Source organism: Schistocerca serialis, chromosome 3 (assembly GCF_023864345.2).
Source record: "Schistocerca serialis cubense isolate TAMUIC-IGC-003099 chromosome 3, iqSchSeri2.2, whole genome shotgun sequence".
Lineage (NCBI taxonomy): Eukaryota > Metazoa > Arthropoda > Insecta > Orthoptera > Acrididae > Schistocerca > Schistocerca serialis.
The window spans coordinates 561932596-561952214 of NC_064640.1; the positions used below are offsets into that span (position 1 = coordinate 561932596).

The following is a 19619-nucleotide window of genomic DNA, read 5'->3' on the forward strand; positions in this document are numbered from 1 at the left end:
CAACTACAAGTATTTACAAAGCAGATGTTTTGTGAATTTTATGTGAATGAACTTAATTCAGAGCCTTATCAGGTTAGAAGCCCTAACTACACTGAAGCACCAAAGAAACTGGTATAGGCATGTGTATTCAAATACCGAGATATGTAAACTTGCACAATATGGCACTGCAGTCAGCAATGCCTATATAAGATAACAAGTGTCTGGCACAGTTTTTAGATCAATTACTGCTGTTACAATGGCAGGTTACCAACATTTAAGTAAGTTTGAACATGGTGTTATAGTCTGTGAATGAGTGATGGGACACAGCATATCTGAGGTAGCAATGAAGTGGGGATTTTTCCCACATGAGCATTTCATGAGTGTACCATGAATTTCAGGAATCTAGTAAACATCAGATTTCCAACATCTCTGAAGCCGGAAAAAGATCCCGTAAGAATGGGACCAACAATGATGGAAGAGGTCCATTCAGCATGACAGAAGTGCAACCCTTCCGCAGATTGCTGCAGATTTCAACACTGGGACATCAACAAGTGTCAGCATATGAACTGTTCTATGAAACATTGTCAATATGGCATTTTGGAGATGAAGGCTCACTCGTATACCCTTGATGACTGCATGACACCAGGGACCATCAACACTGACATTGGACTGGAAACATATTGCCTGGTCGGACAAGTCTCATTCCAAGTTGAACTGAGCATGTGTGGGTATGGTGACAACTTCACCAATCCATGGACAGGTGACACATACATAAGTATCCTGGCTGATCATCTGCATCTATTCATGTCCATTGTGCATTTTGATGGATTTGGGCAATTCTAGCACAACAATGTGACACCTGAAACGTCCAGAATGGCTACAGAGTTGCTGCAGGAACACTCTTCTGAGTTTCACTGGTCACCACACTCCCCACACAAAGAAATCTCCACCCTCTCGTACTCTCACAGATTTATGGAGAGCCCTGCAGGATTCATGGTCTCAGTTTCCTCCAGCACTACTTCAGACATTAGTCGAGGCCATGCCACATAGTGTTGTAGCACTTCAGCATGCTTGAGGGTGTCCTACACGATACTACGCAGGTGAACCAGTTTATTTGGATCTTCAGTGTAAATGCATGGGGAAACACATGGAGTGTTACAAGTAACACTAAAATCTTATATAAAACAATTTAAGCCATCACTAGTTTCAATAGTAAACCTTATTTTATGAAATGCAGGGATCATGTGTGAAACATGCCCTATTTGTAAGGCAGGAAATTGTGAGTAGAGGAAGTTAAAATTACTGTGCTTTTCTGTACTAATTCTCCAACTGGGTCTGCAAACTGAATCTACAAAAAGGTTATCTATCAAAACTGTGCTCATTCACGCAAATTTTTGTCAAAACTGTAATCCCAGGCAGGTTATATGTGACCAAAATGAACTTCATACCTCAGTATGTGTGTGTATGCCTTCGTGATAAAATACAAATGTTCAGGATAACAAAATTGTATGCATCTGCTGACTTCAAGACATACCTTTGTGTTTTCAGCCACTTTCCATGTGAAATCATTCATACTATGTCAAAACTTGTCAAATGAATCTGTAGAAATTTCAAGCAAAATAACTATTCTCCTAACTAGTTTTGAGATACCTGTCTTCATGCCTTTCAGTCATATAAAGCTGTATTTGTGACTATTGCTTGCTTTGTGTGGCTTACTGCAGTAATTTGAAAACAAAATGTAAGACAAATAATCAAATGTTCCCTATGAAGGTATACATATGCACATCATCAAACTGTAGATGTACTCTGTATTTACTTGAAGATGAAGGTATGAACCCTCAAAATTTGTTGTAAATATTATTAAAACTTGAGTACTTCACTTGTATTTTAGATTTTATTTTACTTCAAAAGCTGTTGTATCTTTCTGATTGACAGTATAATGTGGATACCATAACATCACTTTTATATATAAAATATCCCCTACTTAGTCATGTTTCGATGGCCAATTAGCAGACAGTCATGTTCTATGATGAATACTTTGTTTAAGAAACTAATTCATAGACATAACAGTTTGTAACTGTGCTTTGGAAATGATTGACAGGTATTTTATTTTTTGAAGCAGATAATAAATGTCTATGTTTTCTATGGGAAAATGAAAAAAAAATTTTTTGCTGAAAGATCTTAATATGAAATGGAGGATTAATATGATCAAATAAAAATGCTCATTTAGAAAGTTATAGTGCATTTATACGAGAAAAAGCTGCTCAAATTTTGTATTATTTCACATCAAAAAATTTCTCTGAATAGAAAGAAGTGAAAAGAGGACAAAATAAGTAGACAAGAACCTCCACCAGTGCCTCAGTTATTACAATGAGGGCCAGTCCTCAGGGAAACAATATCAAAAAGTATGTTATGGTACTACAATAGTAAGGACCTGGATTGATGAAATCACCTTGGAAGAAAGAGGTGTAGGCCGCAAAATGACTTTTCCAAGTTCTTTATCTTCTAGTGCCAACATTCCTGGGTTTTCTGTATAGAGTTTGACTTTTACTGCTGGCAGTGGATGTGTTGTGCTGAAGTCACCTTGAGTGTCCCACCTTAAACAAAGGACGTAGAAGAAAAACTACATATATTCAGATAGATACCATTAATATGGCTATTAAACATTAATAACTAGACATGAAAAAATAAGGAGGTTAGTGTCATTGTGAGCAACTGTTGATCACAACAAGATAGTGTCAATACAGTAAATATTCATTAATAAATGTGAGGAATTCTATCTCTGTGTGAGCAAGTTTTGAATGATCTGTATGAAACTTCACTTCACTAAATATAATTGTAAAGGAAAGTATTAAAGTGGATAAACAGGGTAGGATAGAGAAATGATATTTACTCGTATTACATACAGAGGATAATATTTTGAAATATGTGAGAGGTAATGTGTTGCATTCTGAATTAGCAGCACTGTTTCTGATGTGAATGTATACTATTTTTTAATTATTTATTATAATTTTCCCCAAAAGTGATATCAATGCAGTGATGACAGCCAGAGAAATGTGGATAATCAAAATTTGATTGGTTTTACTCTCTACCAACTATTTAACACTGCACACACAAAATATGAGATTTCCTTGAAGAGAAACTTCAGAATGAACAAAAACATTCATTTACATGATTTTTTCAGTAATGTAGCTTCAGTAAAGGACTTCAGCCAAGGTACTTACATAAACATCACTCATGGATCATCAATTTTCAAATACACAACATTTATGCACATTACTTGGTTCACTGTTGCATCAAAACGTTGTGACCACGTGCCTAATAGCTTCTTTGACTGTCTTAGAATGAAATACTTCACTGATTCTGCAAATCAGAGATCTGATAGTTTTTTGGTAGGTACGTGGAGGCATCTGACATTAGATGTCTATACACAGGTCACATAATTCATGTAAATAATGGTCCACTGATTTGTTTAGACGGTGATGGCACCTGCTTGTGAACCAGATGGGTTCCAAAGGATTTACATCAGGCAAATTTGGTCACTGAGTTCATTATAATGCTCGTCAAACCAATGAAGCATGTTTCTGGCTCTGAGAAATGAGCAATTATATTGCATAAAAATGACACAGCAATCAGCGAAGACATCAGGCATGAAAATATGTAGGTGGTTCACAGCTGTCAGCATGTCTTTGATTACTACCACAGCTTCCATGCAAGCACAGGAGAATGTCATCCATAGCATAATACTGGTCTCATCATGCTGCAACCATGGTGCACTGCATGTTTCAAGCCACTGTTGACCTCAATGATGGCATTTGTGGAGACGTAGTGTAGCAAAAATGTGATTCACCGAAACAGCTGACAAATTACCATCAACCAATGGCCAAATCCCAATGGTCCCATCCCCACTGCAATCATAACTGATGATGGCATTGAGTCAACATGTGAACATCTACAGGTGGTCTGCTGCAGAGGTCCATGTACAATAATGTATGACGTACAGTGTTCACTGAAACACTTGTGTGTACAGCAGAATTGTGCTCTTTCACCAGAGACACCACAGATCACCATTTACCCTACTTTACAGAGTAGACAAGCCTCTGAACCTCATGTCCAGTGAAGAGTCATGGATTTCCAACTATTTAGAGCCTAGTGGCAGTTTCTCTCTCCTTCTACCTCTTTCCATAGATGTTCATGACAATAGCACATGAACATTCCAATAGTTTCAGCATTTTCAAGGTACTCATCACAGGCTCTGTGTAATAATAATATGCCCTTTGTAAAGTCACTTATCTCTATGGTTTTCCTCATTTGCAGCCCAAAACTTCACAAGGATGATGCAGCGTCCATGTCTGCTCTGCTTACATACTTTTATTACCACTTCATGTTCTCACAATACCACCCAGTGTCATCCAACATCACGGTGGGCAATGGTCATAATGTTTTGGCTTATCAGTGTATATCTAAAGATATTTAGTAAAAGCATAGTTTCCCAACTGATGAAGAATGGATAAATGACATATTTCATGAAAATTAGCACACACTCTGTCAAAGGTGAAATTAAACTGAGAAGTTTCCACTCATACACCTTATAAGTCCAAGCAGAAGCTCAGATGCATATCCCATGAATATGACACCCACCAGGAGAAGGTACTCAATTACAACATAATTTACTCACTGCAATTTATTGATTTATTTTTCAATGTTTTCCACACAAGTTAGGTTTAATTGATAGGGATGAATCATGTGAGAAAAACAACAAAAAATAGAAAAGAAGATATTTTTGTTAGTAATTTAGAAGTCTATAACCTCATATGCTTTTTCACAGTTTGTCTATTTCCTACTTAAACACAGAAAAGTACACTATCACTCAAACACTAAAAACATAGTCATTGTTTAAAAACTTCTTAAAATTTGGACACAAAAACAAAGTGAAAAACAAAATAAAACTTGGATATTGTAAATGACTGATCACTATGGACTACAGCATGAAAATAGCCATCCAGACAGCAGATTCAAACTGCTGGCATGGAAAGTTGCTTTCCCAATAACTTTTAAAGGGTTTGTATTACTTCAGATTATCTGCATAATAGGTACATATGGGATGATTCAGCTGCCTCTACCTATGTGATTTTGCTACTGGCAACACCTTCATTTTCTAGGAAATTTGATGTAGTTAAATTTTCTACAGGTGTATGTTTACCATAGGGAGGGGCACTGAATCACCCTGCTAAGAGACTCATTGCCTTATCATCATTTATACAATTATTAAATTTTATAAGGAACAGAATGCAAATAATTTAGGAGTAAAGGAGACAGCTCATCAAATAGCAGAAGCTTGAGTCAGCAATGGACACACAGAAAGTAGAATGTAAACCTTGCAAGCTTTCTCGCTCTCTCTCTCTCTCTCTCTCTCACACACACACACACACACACACACACACATCTGTGCTTCTACATTCTGCCAGCTGAACGCACAATGCAAGAACTTCAACAGTTCAGCAGGTAGTGATGGGTGAGGTGTTAGTTTGGGTGGGCTGGGTAGAGGGCGAATGAGGTGGGAAGCAGGAGGAGGGATGAGGAAGGATAGCTCACAACTCAAAGGGAGACTGCAGGTCTGCAGGATAGGAATGCAGGAGATAGAGATTGCAGAAGTGTGGGATAGGATTGCAACACACACGCACCATATCCAGCATCTTTGTGTGACACATGATGATGATGATGATGATGTGAAAGAACTGACAGGGTGGGAATGACAGGACAGAGACTTGCATTCATGCAAAGGGACCCATTGCTACTTTCCACAAATTCCATACTGCAAACTTGGGCTCACCATCTTTCCCCAGGTCCTTACCAGGAACACAACCTCTCAAGATAAGAAAGAACAGCCATTCACATCTTTAAGGCAGACCCTGATTTAATAATCCTCCTACAGACAAAGTCTCTAGCACTGTTCTAAATATTTATACTGATTAACTCAAAGAAGACTTCTGCCAACTATCTGATTTCCCCACCTACAAGCTCTGCCACAGTTATCCCATCCCAGAAATCAAACATAGCCTCCAGTACCTAGTCACATCCTCATGCCTACCCCAGATCCTCTCACTGAAAACATCTCCCTCCTCAACCCAACTACACTCCACACACACACCTTTTACATGCTTTCCAAAATCCATAAGCCCAACAGTTCTGGATGCCCCATTGTATCAGGTTACTGTGTGCCCACTGAAAGATTCTCTGCCCTTACTGACCAACACCTCCAACCAATTGCTCATTAGCTAACCTTTCATATTAAAGATACACACCACTTCCTTCACAGACTCTTGATCATTACCTCCCAATTGTTATCTGATTCCCCAAACATCACAACTCTGTATACATCAACATCTGTCATTCCTATGGTCTTTGTGCTATAAAACAATACTTCACACAACATCTTTTGATGTGAAACCCACTGTCTCATTCCTTATACATCTAACAAGGTAACATCCTCACTCATTTGAGGACAAGGTATATAAACAAAGTTGTAGTGCAGCAATTGGCACCTGCATGGCGCCTTCCTAAACCAATCTGTTTATGGGCCTTCTAGAGGAAATGTTCTTACCCTTCTAAACAACTAAATCCCTTCTCTAGTGAAGGTTCACTGATGATATCTTCATGTTCTGGACCAGGGACAAGATGCACTATCTTGACACTTCTTGGTAGATTAAAAATGTGTACCAGACTGGGACACAAACCTGGAAATTTTGTGTTTTGCTGGCAACTGCTCTACTAACTTAGTAACCCAAGCATGACCAACTAACTTAGCAACCCAAGCATGACCAACAACCCATCCTTACAGTTTTACTTCTGCCAGTACCTCATCTGCTGTCTTCTAAACTGCCCAGAAGTCCTCCTGTGACACTTAGAGGACTAGCACCACTGGAAGAAAGGATATTGCAGAGACATTATTCAGCTACAGCCTTGCTTATGTTTACAAAACGAAATTTTAACTATGCAGAGGAACGTGCATTGATATGACACTTTGTGGCAAATTAAAATTGTGTGCTGGACTGAGACTCGAATTTGGGATCTTTTCCTTTCACAGGCAAGTGCTACATCAACTGAGCTCATGACCCACTTTCACTGCTTTACTTCTACTATTACTTCATCCCATACCTTCCAAACTTTGCAGATGTTCTCCTAAGAAACTCATAGAACTAACAATGAAATGCATTCTGGGAGTTCCCTATATTCATTCCTCCATAGCCTCCAAACCTTCTCTCCTATCTGCTTCACCCACTCCTCCTCAGTCCAAAATGCCACCTTCCTAGACATTGACCTCCACATCTGTCATTGGTCCATTCATATATCTGTTCATGTCAACGCCACTAACTTTCAACAGTACCTAAATTTTGGTACATATCTACCCTTCCACACCAAAAACATCACTAAAATTTTGCTTGGCCACCCACAGGTGGCATATTTGCAGTGATGAGAATTCTGCTGCCCAAATATACTGAAGGTCTAACCAAGCCCTTTGTAGAGAGGCACTGTCTCCCAAACCTAGTCAGCAGACAGATTTACCATGTCATAGTCTTAAAGACCCCTAATTGTTTCACCACCCCCAAGAACCAGCTGTAAGAGAGCACTGCTGAGGTCACAGAATACAGTCCTGAACTGCAGCCACTGAACCAGGCCTTTGACTACTTATCACCATGCCCAGAAATGAGGAACATACTATCCATGACACTTCCCACCACTCCTGAAGTGGTATTCTGCCACCCACCTAACCGACATGACAGCCTCACTCATTGTTATGCTACTTCCACTCCCAGACTATGGCCAAAGGTGTCATATCCCTGGGGAAGGCCCGGGTGCCAGACCAGTCATATTGATGCACCTAGAACATTCCACTCTGGTCCTGTCACAGGATTATCCTGTCCTATCAGAGGCAGGGCCACACGTGAAAGCAGCTATGTTGTGTACAATCTCTGCTGCAATTTCAACACAGCATTTTATATGGGCATAACCACCAACCAGCTGTCCACCAGAATGAATGGCATCACCAAACTGTAGCTAAGAGCAGAGTTAACATCCACTGGCAGAACAAACTGTTGAGAACAACATGGTTGAGTTCAATCGCTGCTTCACTACCCATTCCATCTGGAGCCCTCCCCCAACACCAGTTTCTCTGTACTACGCAGATGGAAACTATTCTTGCATACACCCTTCACTCCCATAACCATTCTGGCTCAATCTCTACAAAACTTCTGCAGCCACACTCACTACGCAAAAGTCCCTCCATCTTCTTTCTGGTCATCTACCTTCAAATCCACTCCTCCCCATCATTGCCATCAAGTGTCGCATGAACTTACTGGCTCCGATGCCCATTTGTTGCATTCCTGACTCCTGCACCTACTGCCTCTCCAGCTCTCATACCTATCCTGCACTCCTGTCACCTCACTCTGAGCTATCAGCTACCATCCCCAGCTGCTTCTCCAGTTCCTGCCTCTTTTTCCCTCTAGACACTCCAAAAGACAAAACCACTCATTCCAGTTTCCCTACCGAACTACCATCTTAGCACTGTATGTTCATCTGGCACAATGTATCTGTGGTCGTGCTCATTAAACTATTCATTTGCAAGCTCACAAAGTCTTCGTTTTCTTTTTTTGTGTATGTGTCAATGATTCAATGTTTCAGACAGATAGGAATTTACCTCCTTTACTCCTAATCTGTTTAATACTTTTATTCATTAACATCCTAGGAATGGAAAAAAAAAATCTGGGGCTGTGAACACAGCTGCACAGATCTGCATCCATTAGCTCTGTCAACTTAATTTGAATGTGTAACACAGCGTGCACAATGTTCTTTTCAGTGCTGCCTGAAGTGTTTTCAATTTCATATTTATCAATAGCTTTCTAGTTTCATCATCAAAAGTTCCTTTTCTCACAATAGCAAACCTTCTAAAACTCTGTTAACTTTGAATTAAGGATACAGTTAAATTCTCTGGCATCATCTTTAATGAAACTTTTATACCCACTACAAATAAAACCAAATATTATGAGTCTTAGAGAGATTTTTAATATGGTGCATCAATGAAACTGTATATTTTCATAGTATGTGAAACTAAAATCACCAAATGTCATAATTTAGTTTTGCAAATGAATCAGTTAGCATGACTTCTGCTTGGCCTGCTTTTATCAGCTGTGTTTCTGGTTGCTGGCAAGAGCAGTATCAATCATGAGAGCAGTGGTTATCAATTTGTGTCATGCAACAATATAAGAGACAAATCTTTGCACTGTGGTGTGGCTAATCTACAATTACTACTCTTGTTAAATTTGTTGTAGACTTCTTAGCAATGCAGGATAGATTCAGAATAGCATCCCGATAAATTTATTACCAAAGTGTCAGGGTGAGGGTCTCTATCAGAAGTACAATGGATTTGTGTGCGCTTCTACAATCAGCCAAAAAGCTCTCCAGTATATACTGATGATTCATATCATTATAACCACTTACTCAATGATATTTGTGTATATTTGGATTTAAAATACAGCAGTGATTCTGCTTGGCATGGACTTTAAAATTTTTTTATAGTTTTGCAGAGTTATGTGGCACCAGATGTCTAAACACAGGGCACATTTTTTCCATAAATTATTAGCTAACGGTTTGTGGGCAGTAAGTTGTCATATGATGAGCCCCCCCCCCCCCCCCCCCTCACAGATGTGTCCTATCAGGCAAATCTAGTGGTGTAGACATCAATCTGAATTCATTACCATGTTCCTCAAAACACTGCAGGACGATTCTGATTTTGTGATGTGCTCTGTGTGATATTGGTCTATTGAACTCTACACTCTTTCCTTGAAGCAGATATTGACTGCAAACTCTCAATCTGTGTCTATTGGTTTTCCTCACATGAAAATTTCTTTGTAATCTGTAACCTAAAAATTTTATATACTCATAGTTAAGTTGGTTCTGGTGTAACTACATAAAATTACTTGAAATTGTCCGTCACTTTCTATATCAATCTTTCAACTTGTATGTAATTTATCACCATTCATTGTGAGATTCATGTTGATATAGTTGCTTCTCTGTCAGAACTTATCCACAGCTTTACAGACATGTTTTGGAAGTCAGAACTGTCTCTCACCTATAGTGACAAAATTCCCCTAGAGTCTATGGTACTCATAAACTTCTAAGGTGATTTCTGTAGTTTTGATAAACCTCTTGTTTAGTCAATTGTAGCATTATGTGGCTGATTTTTACATCATTAATATAAAAAATAGCATTTTTACAGTCTTGTTCCCCCCCCCCCCCCCCCCCCCCCCCCCGCCCTTCCTACCCATGAAGAAATGTCTGCTGATACCCATGCATCATACCAAGTTTTTAGCCATCCCAAGTGAAAGATGTCGTTTTTTGTGCACCAATATTTATGTGGTTTATGTAAGATAGGCTCATACTACAATGTTCATCTTGGACAGACTAGTGCTGAAGGTACCATAAAATCAACTAATGCTAAATATGTGGAGTTCACACATTTATTTACTTTCATTTATGTATATAAGGAAACATTTTGGTATACCTTTTGTATCCTACTGAAATCACATGTGTCTGATAAAATTGTTTCAAAAACCTAATGTAGGTAAGGCTTGTTCACTACATACAATCACATACATAGCATTTAAGTGTATGGGATTACTTTTCATTATTTACTGGACAAAATCCACATTTTGTTAACAACATTGGGTAACCTGACACAGCGAGACAAAAATTTATAACAAAGGTAACACATACTACCACCTGATCCCCCCTCATATAATGCAGAGCATCTGTAATGTAGTAAAATTGAAAATTTACTGGCTGGTCAGTTCTTGTGTGACAGCTGGCCACAGTGTTGGTATATCTGTTGTCTGTAGCTACTATGTGGCTCCTGGTTGAACTAGTGGTGGTGGTAATGATAGGTGACGTTTGCACAAATGTATCCAGTTGTGGTGCATCTTATGACATCAGCATGTTTAACCACAGGTGAGCCTGCACAAATGTACCCAGTTGTGGTGTGTCTTATGACATCAGCATGTTGTTCAGCACGAATGACGGTAAGACCCATGTGGGCTTGACTCACCCAATAGAAACCTTTGTGGGCTGGCCATGTTGCAAGGTCTCCTTGGTGTGATCTCTTTATCACAATAGATGAAAAGAGCCAGAGTATTATGGTTGGAGCAGTAAAAAGATGGGATATGTGTGGAAAATAATGTGAGTACAGTTATCAAAGCTTTATGGATGAAAACAGGTTGTTCACCCTGGAACAAATCAGGTGGTCCTCACATCTTGGCTATGTGGTCCTCGAGCTGTTGCACTGATTGTGGCAGTTCCGTTGGAAATGACAGTGGGGCAGGTATGAGACAGTGTGCCAAAATCCATAATGGCTACACAGAAACCATTTCTGCAAACAATGTTCCAATGTCCAGCTAATAGTTTGTGTGAAGTCCTAAAAGGACCAAGAGAAGAGCCTTTCTCCATCCCTTGCAATGGCACTTTAGAGCTTTCCTTTTGCCCAAATGCCACCTTTCTATCATCCTGTTGTTAGCAGAATGGCAGCTAATCACATGATTACTTAGGAAGCTGAACTACTTGGACAATCCTTGAAATAAAACTGATTCAAATTTCCATCCCTGATCTGTAGTGACCTGGAGAAGGCAAACCAATCATGCTATTCAGATGGTAGTGAATGTCTTAGCTGATGTCTCAGCAGAAATGTTGGTGATGTGTATGTAGCTTCTCTTGGTCAACTACAACTGTCCGTCACCATGAAAAGATACCTGTAGCTATCCAAAGGAGGAAGGAGACCAGCAAGATTGATGTGAACATGGGTGAACCTTGAAAGTATCTGATGTCAGTGTGTATGTGTCATCCCACTTTACATTGCTAGCATCAAATACATCAATGAGCTCACCCATGAGCATCTTTTTAATCAATGGCTGTACAAAATGGTCAATCAGTAAATTAGTTATATTTCCTGCAGAGTGTGACAGACTGTGAACACTATGAAAAGTAGTTTTGTGGAGTTTTGGCATCGTATAGGGCCTTCGCTTCTGTCAGGAGACATCACGCAATAATGTCAACTTTGTGCCTGAAATTTACATGAATAAGAGTCCCATGGAAAAGTTGCCAATAACTGTTGTATTCATAGATCTGCAGTTTGAATAGTGGTGGCTTCTTTGCAGTTCATACTATTTTCCAAAAGAGAGATGCATGAAAAGTAATTGGCAATAATGTTTTCTGCTTCTTTTATGTGACACACATCCATTGTATATTTCTCCACTGGCAGGGGAACACTGGTCTCGTCTTCTGAGAAGTGGAAAGTATCAGTTTTGGTCAGAGTAAATTGTGACATAGCCATCTTCAATTTGTGGATAAAATTCTGAATTCCATAAGCTGCAAGTGGTTCTCTATCATATGCAAAGCTTCTGTGAAATTTGGAGGCTGGGAGAAGAGGTATTTGTGGAAATAAAAGTCTGAGGACAGGTCATGAGTTTTGCCTGTGTAGCTCAGTGGGTAGAGCACTTGTCCACAACATGCAAAGATTCCTAGTTCAAGTCTCAGTCTAGCAAACAGTTTTAACCTACCAGGCAGTTTAAAATGAGCACTCACACCACTGCACAGTGAAAAATTAGTTCTGGGTGTGTCTAAAATCTGTGCAATATCCTTTCTTCCAGGAGTGCTAGTCCTGCAAGTTTCTCAGGAGAACTTCTTTGAAGTTTGGAGGGTAGGAGATGAAGTATTGGAGGAAGTAAAGCTGTGAGGAAGGGTTATGAGTCATGCTTGGGTAGAGCAATTACCCAATGGTCCATTGAGTCTCTTTCTGGTGCACAGTTTTAATCTGTCAGGACATTTCATATCATTGCACACTCCACTGCAAAGTGAAATATTCATTCATTTGATGACATTTTCTTTGAAACAATGGTTGATGATTGCAGCTGTCTGCTGCAGATATGCTTGCTATGTGCAGAGCTGTGCACTGTGTCATGCCACCAACTAAGAAAACAGGAAGAAATTAACTGTGTCATGCCACCAAGTAAAAATACAGGAAGAAATTAAAATTTTTCCTAAGTTCACTCTATCACAGCTGCAGATGATACCAGCCATGTGTGATGGCATAGCTATGTGGAAGAAAGAAAAGAGTCAACACTAGTAAGTCAGTCAGAGACATGAGCACATGTTGCTACATTGGCACCAATTGCCAGGCACAAGCTACAAATTCAACTGAACATACATTGAGAGAGAGAGAGAGAGAGAGAGAGAGAGAGAGAAAGGAAGAGTGACAGATATATATTTGTTAGGTCTTATTATGTGGAGCAACAAGTTATAGCTCAGATGAAATAACACCTATCACAGACTTGACAGTACAGTTAATAGCCTGCAACAAATTGTTAAACAAAAACAGTGGAATGAGCACCACTGACCACTAGTAAAGAAGCAATCCATATTCAATCAATATCAGCAGAGGCTCAAGTCATTGTCTCCCTCACTTCTCCATAAATACTGCAGTTTTCCAGCTCTGAATTCAGTTGGTTATTAGGACTGATGGCATTCATACAGAAGCACTCAGTTCAAAGATCAATGATTATTACAGTGCAGTGGCATCCATGTATTAGCTGTTCAAGCAATTCTTGTGAATATCCTGCTTGTCATTCCTGTGAGGACAATATCTAAATAATAATGACCTGCCTGGATGAGAGAGCCATCCATTGCCTCTGTTTTCTTTCATTGCTTCAGTCACTTCTGGGTGCAACATGCCAACACGTATGGTGACACAAGGCTAAGCTGACTACAAAACTTTCATCAGCATGGTATATCCTATGGGTCACAGCAGGTCATTGTTGTCATATACCAGCAGTATGCCTGATGCATCAGTAACCCTGCAGACAGAAAATAATCATGTACATGTGTACCTCCAAGGTGTCACCTTCCAGGACTTTGGCCACTGATGAGTGTCATATCACTAGTGATGAATGACAGGCAAGAGCAACCTATGGGCCTCCTCAGTAGGGATCTATTTCCTTTCATTGAGTCATATGCCTGGAAATACATCCAGAAGTATACCTCAACACACTGGCTATAGATAGTGGCATAGCTTCTCTAATTGGCAGTTCTCTGCCAATGCTCTGAGCCAATTCTTGTGCCAGCTAATACTAGCCCTTCAATTAGAGCCCAATTGGAACCATTGCCCTGGGACTTTGGACATCTCCAATGTCGGCTCTGAAAAGTACCTCTGCCCATCTGCTGCCAAGCACACTCTCCTTCCTTCCAGTGGAAACTTCACTGGATTAGTCTTTATGTTCCTTCATCTTAATTCACTTGGTTGGTTTTCAGGTGACTGTCTGATAGAATACATTGGGAGTGGATCTCAATGCTCTGAAGTCTCTCTTAGGAATCTCGTTTTCAGCACACAAACAACTGTCAACAGTCATATACCTTGTCAGTAATTCAAGATATGATCTTGATGCTTGCCCCAAATGAGGGGCTTTGGATGGGCTTATTGAAATTGAAAGACCCCACATTGGATTCTTGTCTTTTGATCATTTGGACATTCAATCAGTCCCTTCGTGCATCAGTATCCCTGCATGATCTATCTCACATCTATGCTGTCTGCCCCATCTGCCAACCCAGTAACCCCTCCCTCCCTCCCCTCCCCCCCCCCCCCCACCCTCACCACCTACTCTTCAAACCTTTCCTCTCACAGTGGAACAGCATTCATAGCTCATGGCCCTCAGCAGTTGCCCTGATGATGATGTTGTTGTTGTTGTTGTTGTTATTGTTGCATCTTTAGGATGCTCAACATCATTGTCATCAGCACCCAAGCAGCTGCCCTTTTGAATTCATTGTTTTGTTACTCATCCTAGGCACGAGTGCCAGTTTCACTTTGTCAAATATGCCCTGTGTAGCAAAACAGGTCACAAAGCAAATGTCTGTCAAGCCTCCTCCAATGTATATGTAGATTACATTCAGGTGGACACCTTTCCAGCAGAGCAAGCTGACTTGACAGACCCGGAGATCTTCCATGTCCATGCAGTAGTCCCCACAGGGATGGACATATGTCTCTGCAGCTGTTCATCAATGGTTACCCAGTCAGCTTCCAGGCACACACTGGTTCTACCTTGCCAATCATCATGTGGAAGACCTACCACTGGTTATGCTCTCCTCCCCTGCAAACATTCAACCAGCACCTTCATAGTTACAGCAACGACATAGCAGTAGTCAAAGGACAGTTCACAGCAATCACTGAACATAGTGTAACAACATCCTTGTCATTGATATGCCTGGGGTGACAGTCTTATTGGGACTTAATCTCTTTGATGCTTTTGGATTATATGTGCACAATGCAACCAATAGCATCCCACCCAGCACAGACCAATCTTATTTCTATGCTCTTCACTCGAAGTGTCATTCAGTTTTTGAGCCTTCTGTTACATGCATCATGGGATTTGAATCTTGCATCCTACCAACAGTCACATCCCATTTTTTCAAGGCTTGATATGTCTCATTTTCCCTACAGGATGAGGCATGGGTGAAGCTGCAATGTTTGCAGGATGCTGACATCTTGACAGCTTTCTCTAACATTCAGTGGGCAACACCCATCATGCTCGACAGACCGGACTACCCCCTCTGAGTATATGGCAACTTTAAGAACACCAGTAACACACAGTCCACTGTTGATTCTTATCCTATCCTGAAGGTGGATGAGACACTTATTTTCCTGGCTGGTGGCAAAGTCTTCGAGAAGATTATCTCAAGGACGCATATTTACAGCTTCCGTTGGATGGAGCATTGGGAAACTTGCTGCTGATCAACAAACCTTTCAGTATCTTCTGCTACAGTCACCTGTATTTGCAGTGTCCCAGTGATATTTCAGAGGTTTTTGGAAAACTTTAAGCAGGAAGTGCAGGATGCAGCCAATTACCTGGATGATGTCATCATTGCAGGCTAGTCTGCCCAACACTTGGCTGGGATCCTATATGCCCTTTTTACATCCTAAGGGTAGGAAATCTTAGTTGTAACTTGGAGAAGCACCAGTTTTTCATTCCTGAAGTTGAATATGTGGGTCATATCCACAGTTCCACTGGTATCCAGCTGACGCCACAACACATCCAGAGGATGCAGACCTTGCACCTCTGAGAAATGTGAAGCAACTTCAGTCCATTTTAGGCCAAATGAACTACTTTCATAATTTCATCCCCTATGCTGCCACAATCACAGAACTTACATAAAAACATGGCACAGAACTGGGACATCACACTTTCCAGAACATTAAACAGACATTGCTTCAGCTCAGATCTCTGATAGCTTACAATCCCTTGCTCCCTGTGGCTGTCACAAAAGTTACATCTGTTTATGGATTAGGAACTTTCCTATCTCTCTTCATCAATGGTGTAGAATGACCTATCACTTTCATTTCAGAAATGTTGACATTGGTCCAGTGCAACTATGGACAGATCAAAAAGGAGGCTCTGGTCATAGTCTTTACTTTTAAAAAAATTCTGCAGTTGTTTATATGGGTGCCATCTACACTGTTGACAGACCACAAGCCACTGCTATGCTTTTCTTGATCTGATGCAAACATCACCACAAAATTATCTCATCACGTTCAATGGTGAGCATTGTTTCTCATCAGTTATTCCTATGATATCCAGTACGCTTACTTACTTTCGAGATTGACCATGGATCTGTACTCATCGTTTGACTCTGATACAGAAGTATGTTGCACGTGAACTCCAGTGACAAAGAAGCTGTCATATCATTCCCTATTGATGCTAAACTGGTGGCTCAGCATTCAGCAGAAGATCTGATTCTCCATGAGCTCCTCATTCAGGTCCAGCAGGGATCGACATAGAATCACCGGAAGGTGCTCAGCCCATATGTTTAAAGTTATTGGCATCACAAGCATGAATTCTCTGTCCTCAGTGATGTCCTGCTGCTCCAGGGTGAAAATGGCCTGATTCAGGTCATCATTCTGTCCTCTCTCCCACACCAGATCCTGTAGCTGCTTCACAGCGATCCATAGGTCAGTGTGCTAATGAAATGCTTGGTACATCAACATGTGTATTGGAAATGGATTGATGCCATTTCAGCCACCATATTGGCAGCCTTAACAGGCTGCAAGAGCATGCATGCAGTCCCATTACATCGCTATTTACCATGGCCAGAGGCATCAACACTTTTACCATGGCTCCATTTGGATTTTGCAGGCCCTTTCCTGGGCCATTCATGGTTCATCATGGTTGATGTCAGATCTGGTTCTCTCTATTTCTCCTGGATGTCCTCTACATCCTCAATGAGTGTGATCCAAGCCTTTACACAGATATTTGTGATCTGAGGTCTTTCTGAAACAATTGTCATAGACAGTGGGTCTCAATTTACATCCACCAGCTTTTCATCTTTTGTACTTCCAATGGAATTGCATTCATCCATATGCTGCCATTCCACCACACGTCCAGTGGTCTGGTAGAGCAGTTTTTCCAAACATTTAAAGATCAGTTGTCAAAGCTCTGCCATCACCATTCACTGGATGATGTACTGTCCATCTTTCTGGCCTCCTATCAGACAACCCACAGGAGAGGTCCAGTCCAGCTTAACGACCCCATGGGTGGCCACAGCAACCACACCTCTCACCTCTCCCTTCTAAACCCACGCCAGGTGCCAGAGTCTCCTATTCAAGGACGTTGGCTACTTTCCAATCCATGATGATATCTGGGTCCTGATGTTCTCCCAGTGTGGTCACCATTACACTCTGGCAGTAGTAACATGACTATTGGGTCAAGCAACGATGGAGGTCCAACTCTTCGATGGTTCCCACTGCTGCAAACATCTGAACCGAGTCCACCCCAGGCACCCTCAATCCGATCCTGATGTCGGATCAGCACCTTTTTTGGTTCCAGATTCATCTTCCATGCAGCCAGAGGCTGTCACCCAAGCACCACTTACAGCATCCCCTTTGCATTCACTAGTAGGTGGCAACCATTTGGCACCCCAATGGATGTCAACTAGGGTACCCTCGATGAATACACACAGCAGGAGAATCTACCAACACCATGGAGGTTGACCTTCATGTCAAGGTAGGCTACCATCCCTCTACTCTTCTTGCAGGGGAGGGGTGTAGGGATGTCATATACTAGTAGTATGATTGATGGACCAGCAATCTTGCAGGTGGAGAACCATTGCATACATGAATACCTTCAAGACATCACCTGTGAGAACTTCAGCTGCTGATAAGTGCCATATTGCAACCAATAGACAGTGGGGCAATTGCAACCAGAGGTTCTCCTCCCTGGGGATCTACTTGCCTCAGCCAAGCCAAATGCGCAGAAATAGATCCAGAGGTATACCTCCACAAAATGACTGTTTATAGTGGTACAGCTTCATTCATTGGCAACTTTCCACCAACATTCTGGGCCAACTCATGTGTCAGCTAATACTAGCCCTTCAGTCAGAGCCCTGCTGGAGCCACTGCAGAGCTAACATACTGTAGTGTTGTAATAAACCTTTCCCTTGTTGATGTGGAATGTGTTATTTCTCAGGCATCTCACTATACAAGATATAGCAATTATCATCTTCTCAAGCAGGATCGAGGTTACTGTAACATAGTGTGAGGGTGTAATCTCAACCTATAGCTTCACCTGCCAGGTGGCAACCTGCAAGAATTAGGCTGGATTGTTGGAGCAGCAGCCTTGATAGCCATGCTGACAACAGGATCCAGTGGAATTTCATTGTGTCACTGCCACGTGGTATCAGCTGTGACTGACAAGAAGACACAGAACTGTAAATCAGAATGAATAAATATCAACTTCATAACCATGTTCTATTAGTGCCGGACGACAGTCTACTATCCTGACAACACAGAGGTGTCTGCACTTGGCTCGCCTAAAGCTGTGTTATTTTCACCAAATTTTTCTACTAGCGCTAAGTAGCTTGGGTCTGGGCATCTACCTGGATTGGGACTACCTAAGCAACCTGCCTCACTTTGCTGAATATTTATAGAATGCTTTATTTGATTTCTCTTTCTGCCACTCTAAGATTTGTGCTTTTAAAGAGGAACAATATCGTAGATGTAAAAATTAATTTCTGACTTTGACAGCATAGAAACATTCGTTGAAACAGATGCAGTGCTCAGCTTAGCAAATAGCAAGCATATCTGCAGCTGACAAAGGACTAAGGCTGCAGTCATCACCTAATGTTTCACAGAAGAATATTCTGAGAATGTATCTTCTGATACCTCATTCTGGATTCATTAAGTCCAATGTAGTTAAGAAATACCAAGAAACTTGTATGAATTTGTGAAAAGATTACTATGTATTCCAGTTTTCTGTCACAATGCTGTTGGGCTACATGTGATAACAAGTAGAAAATAATAACCGTGATTCAGATTACATACTGTTACCAGATACTTAGACAAAAATTGCAACTCTCACAGACACTTTCAGGCTGGGGATGCCAAGTCTTTCAGGACCATTGCACACAAATAGTATTTTTCTGTTTGCATCATATGACTGTGAGAAGCAACAACCACTATATAGTCAATGTCACCACTTTTACAGATTCCTTTCAAATTTATCAATCTTAACTCACTCTCTTGACACGTAATCACTTACCACCAAATCAATTCT

At 40.8% G+C, this 19619-nt stretch overlaps 1 protein-coding gene across 1 annotated transcript in view; it reads right to left on the reverse strand.

The window, feature by feature from the left end:
- Positions 1-19619, reverse strand: part of LOC126470456 (calcium-dependent secretion activator-like) — a 1485604-nt gene that overhangs the window by 624747 nt on the left and 841238 nt on the right. Inside the window, exon 12 of the mRNA XM_050098305.1 lies at positions 2432-2576. Within this exon, the coding sequence (XP_049954262.1) occupies positions 2432-2576 (145 nt within the window). The remainder of the gene's footprint in view (positions 1-2431; positions 2577-19619) is intronic.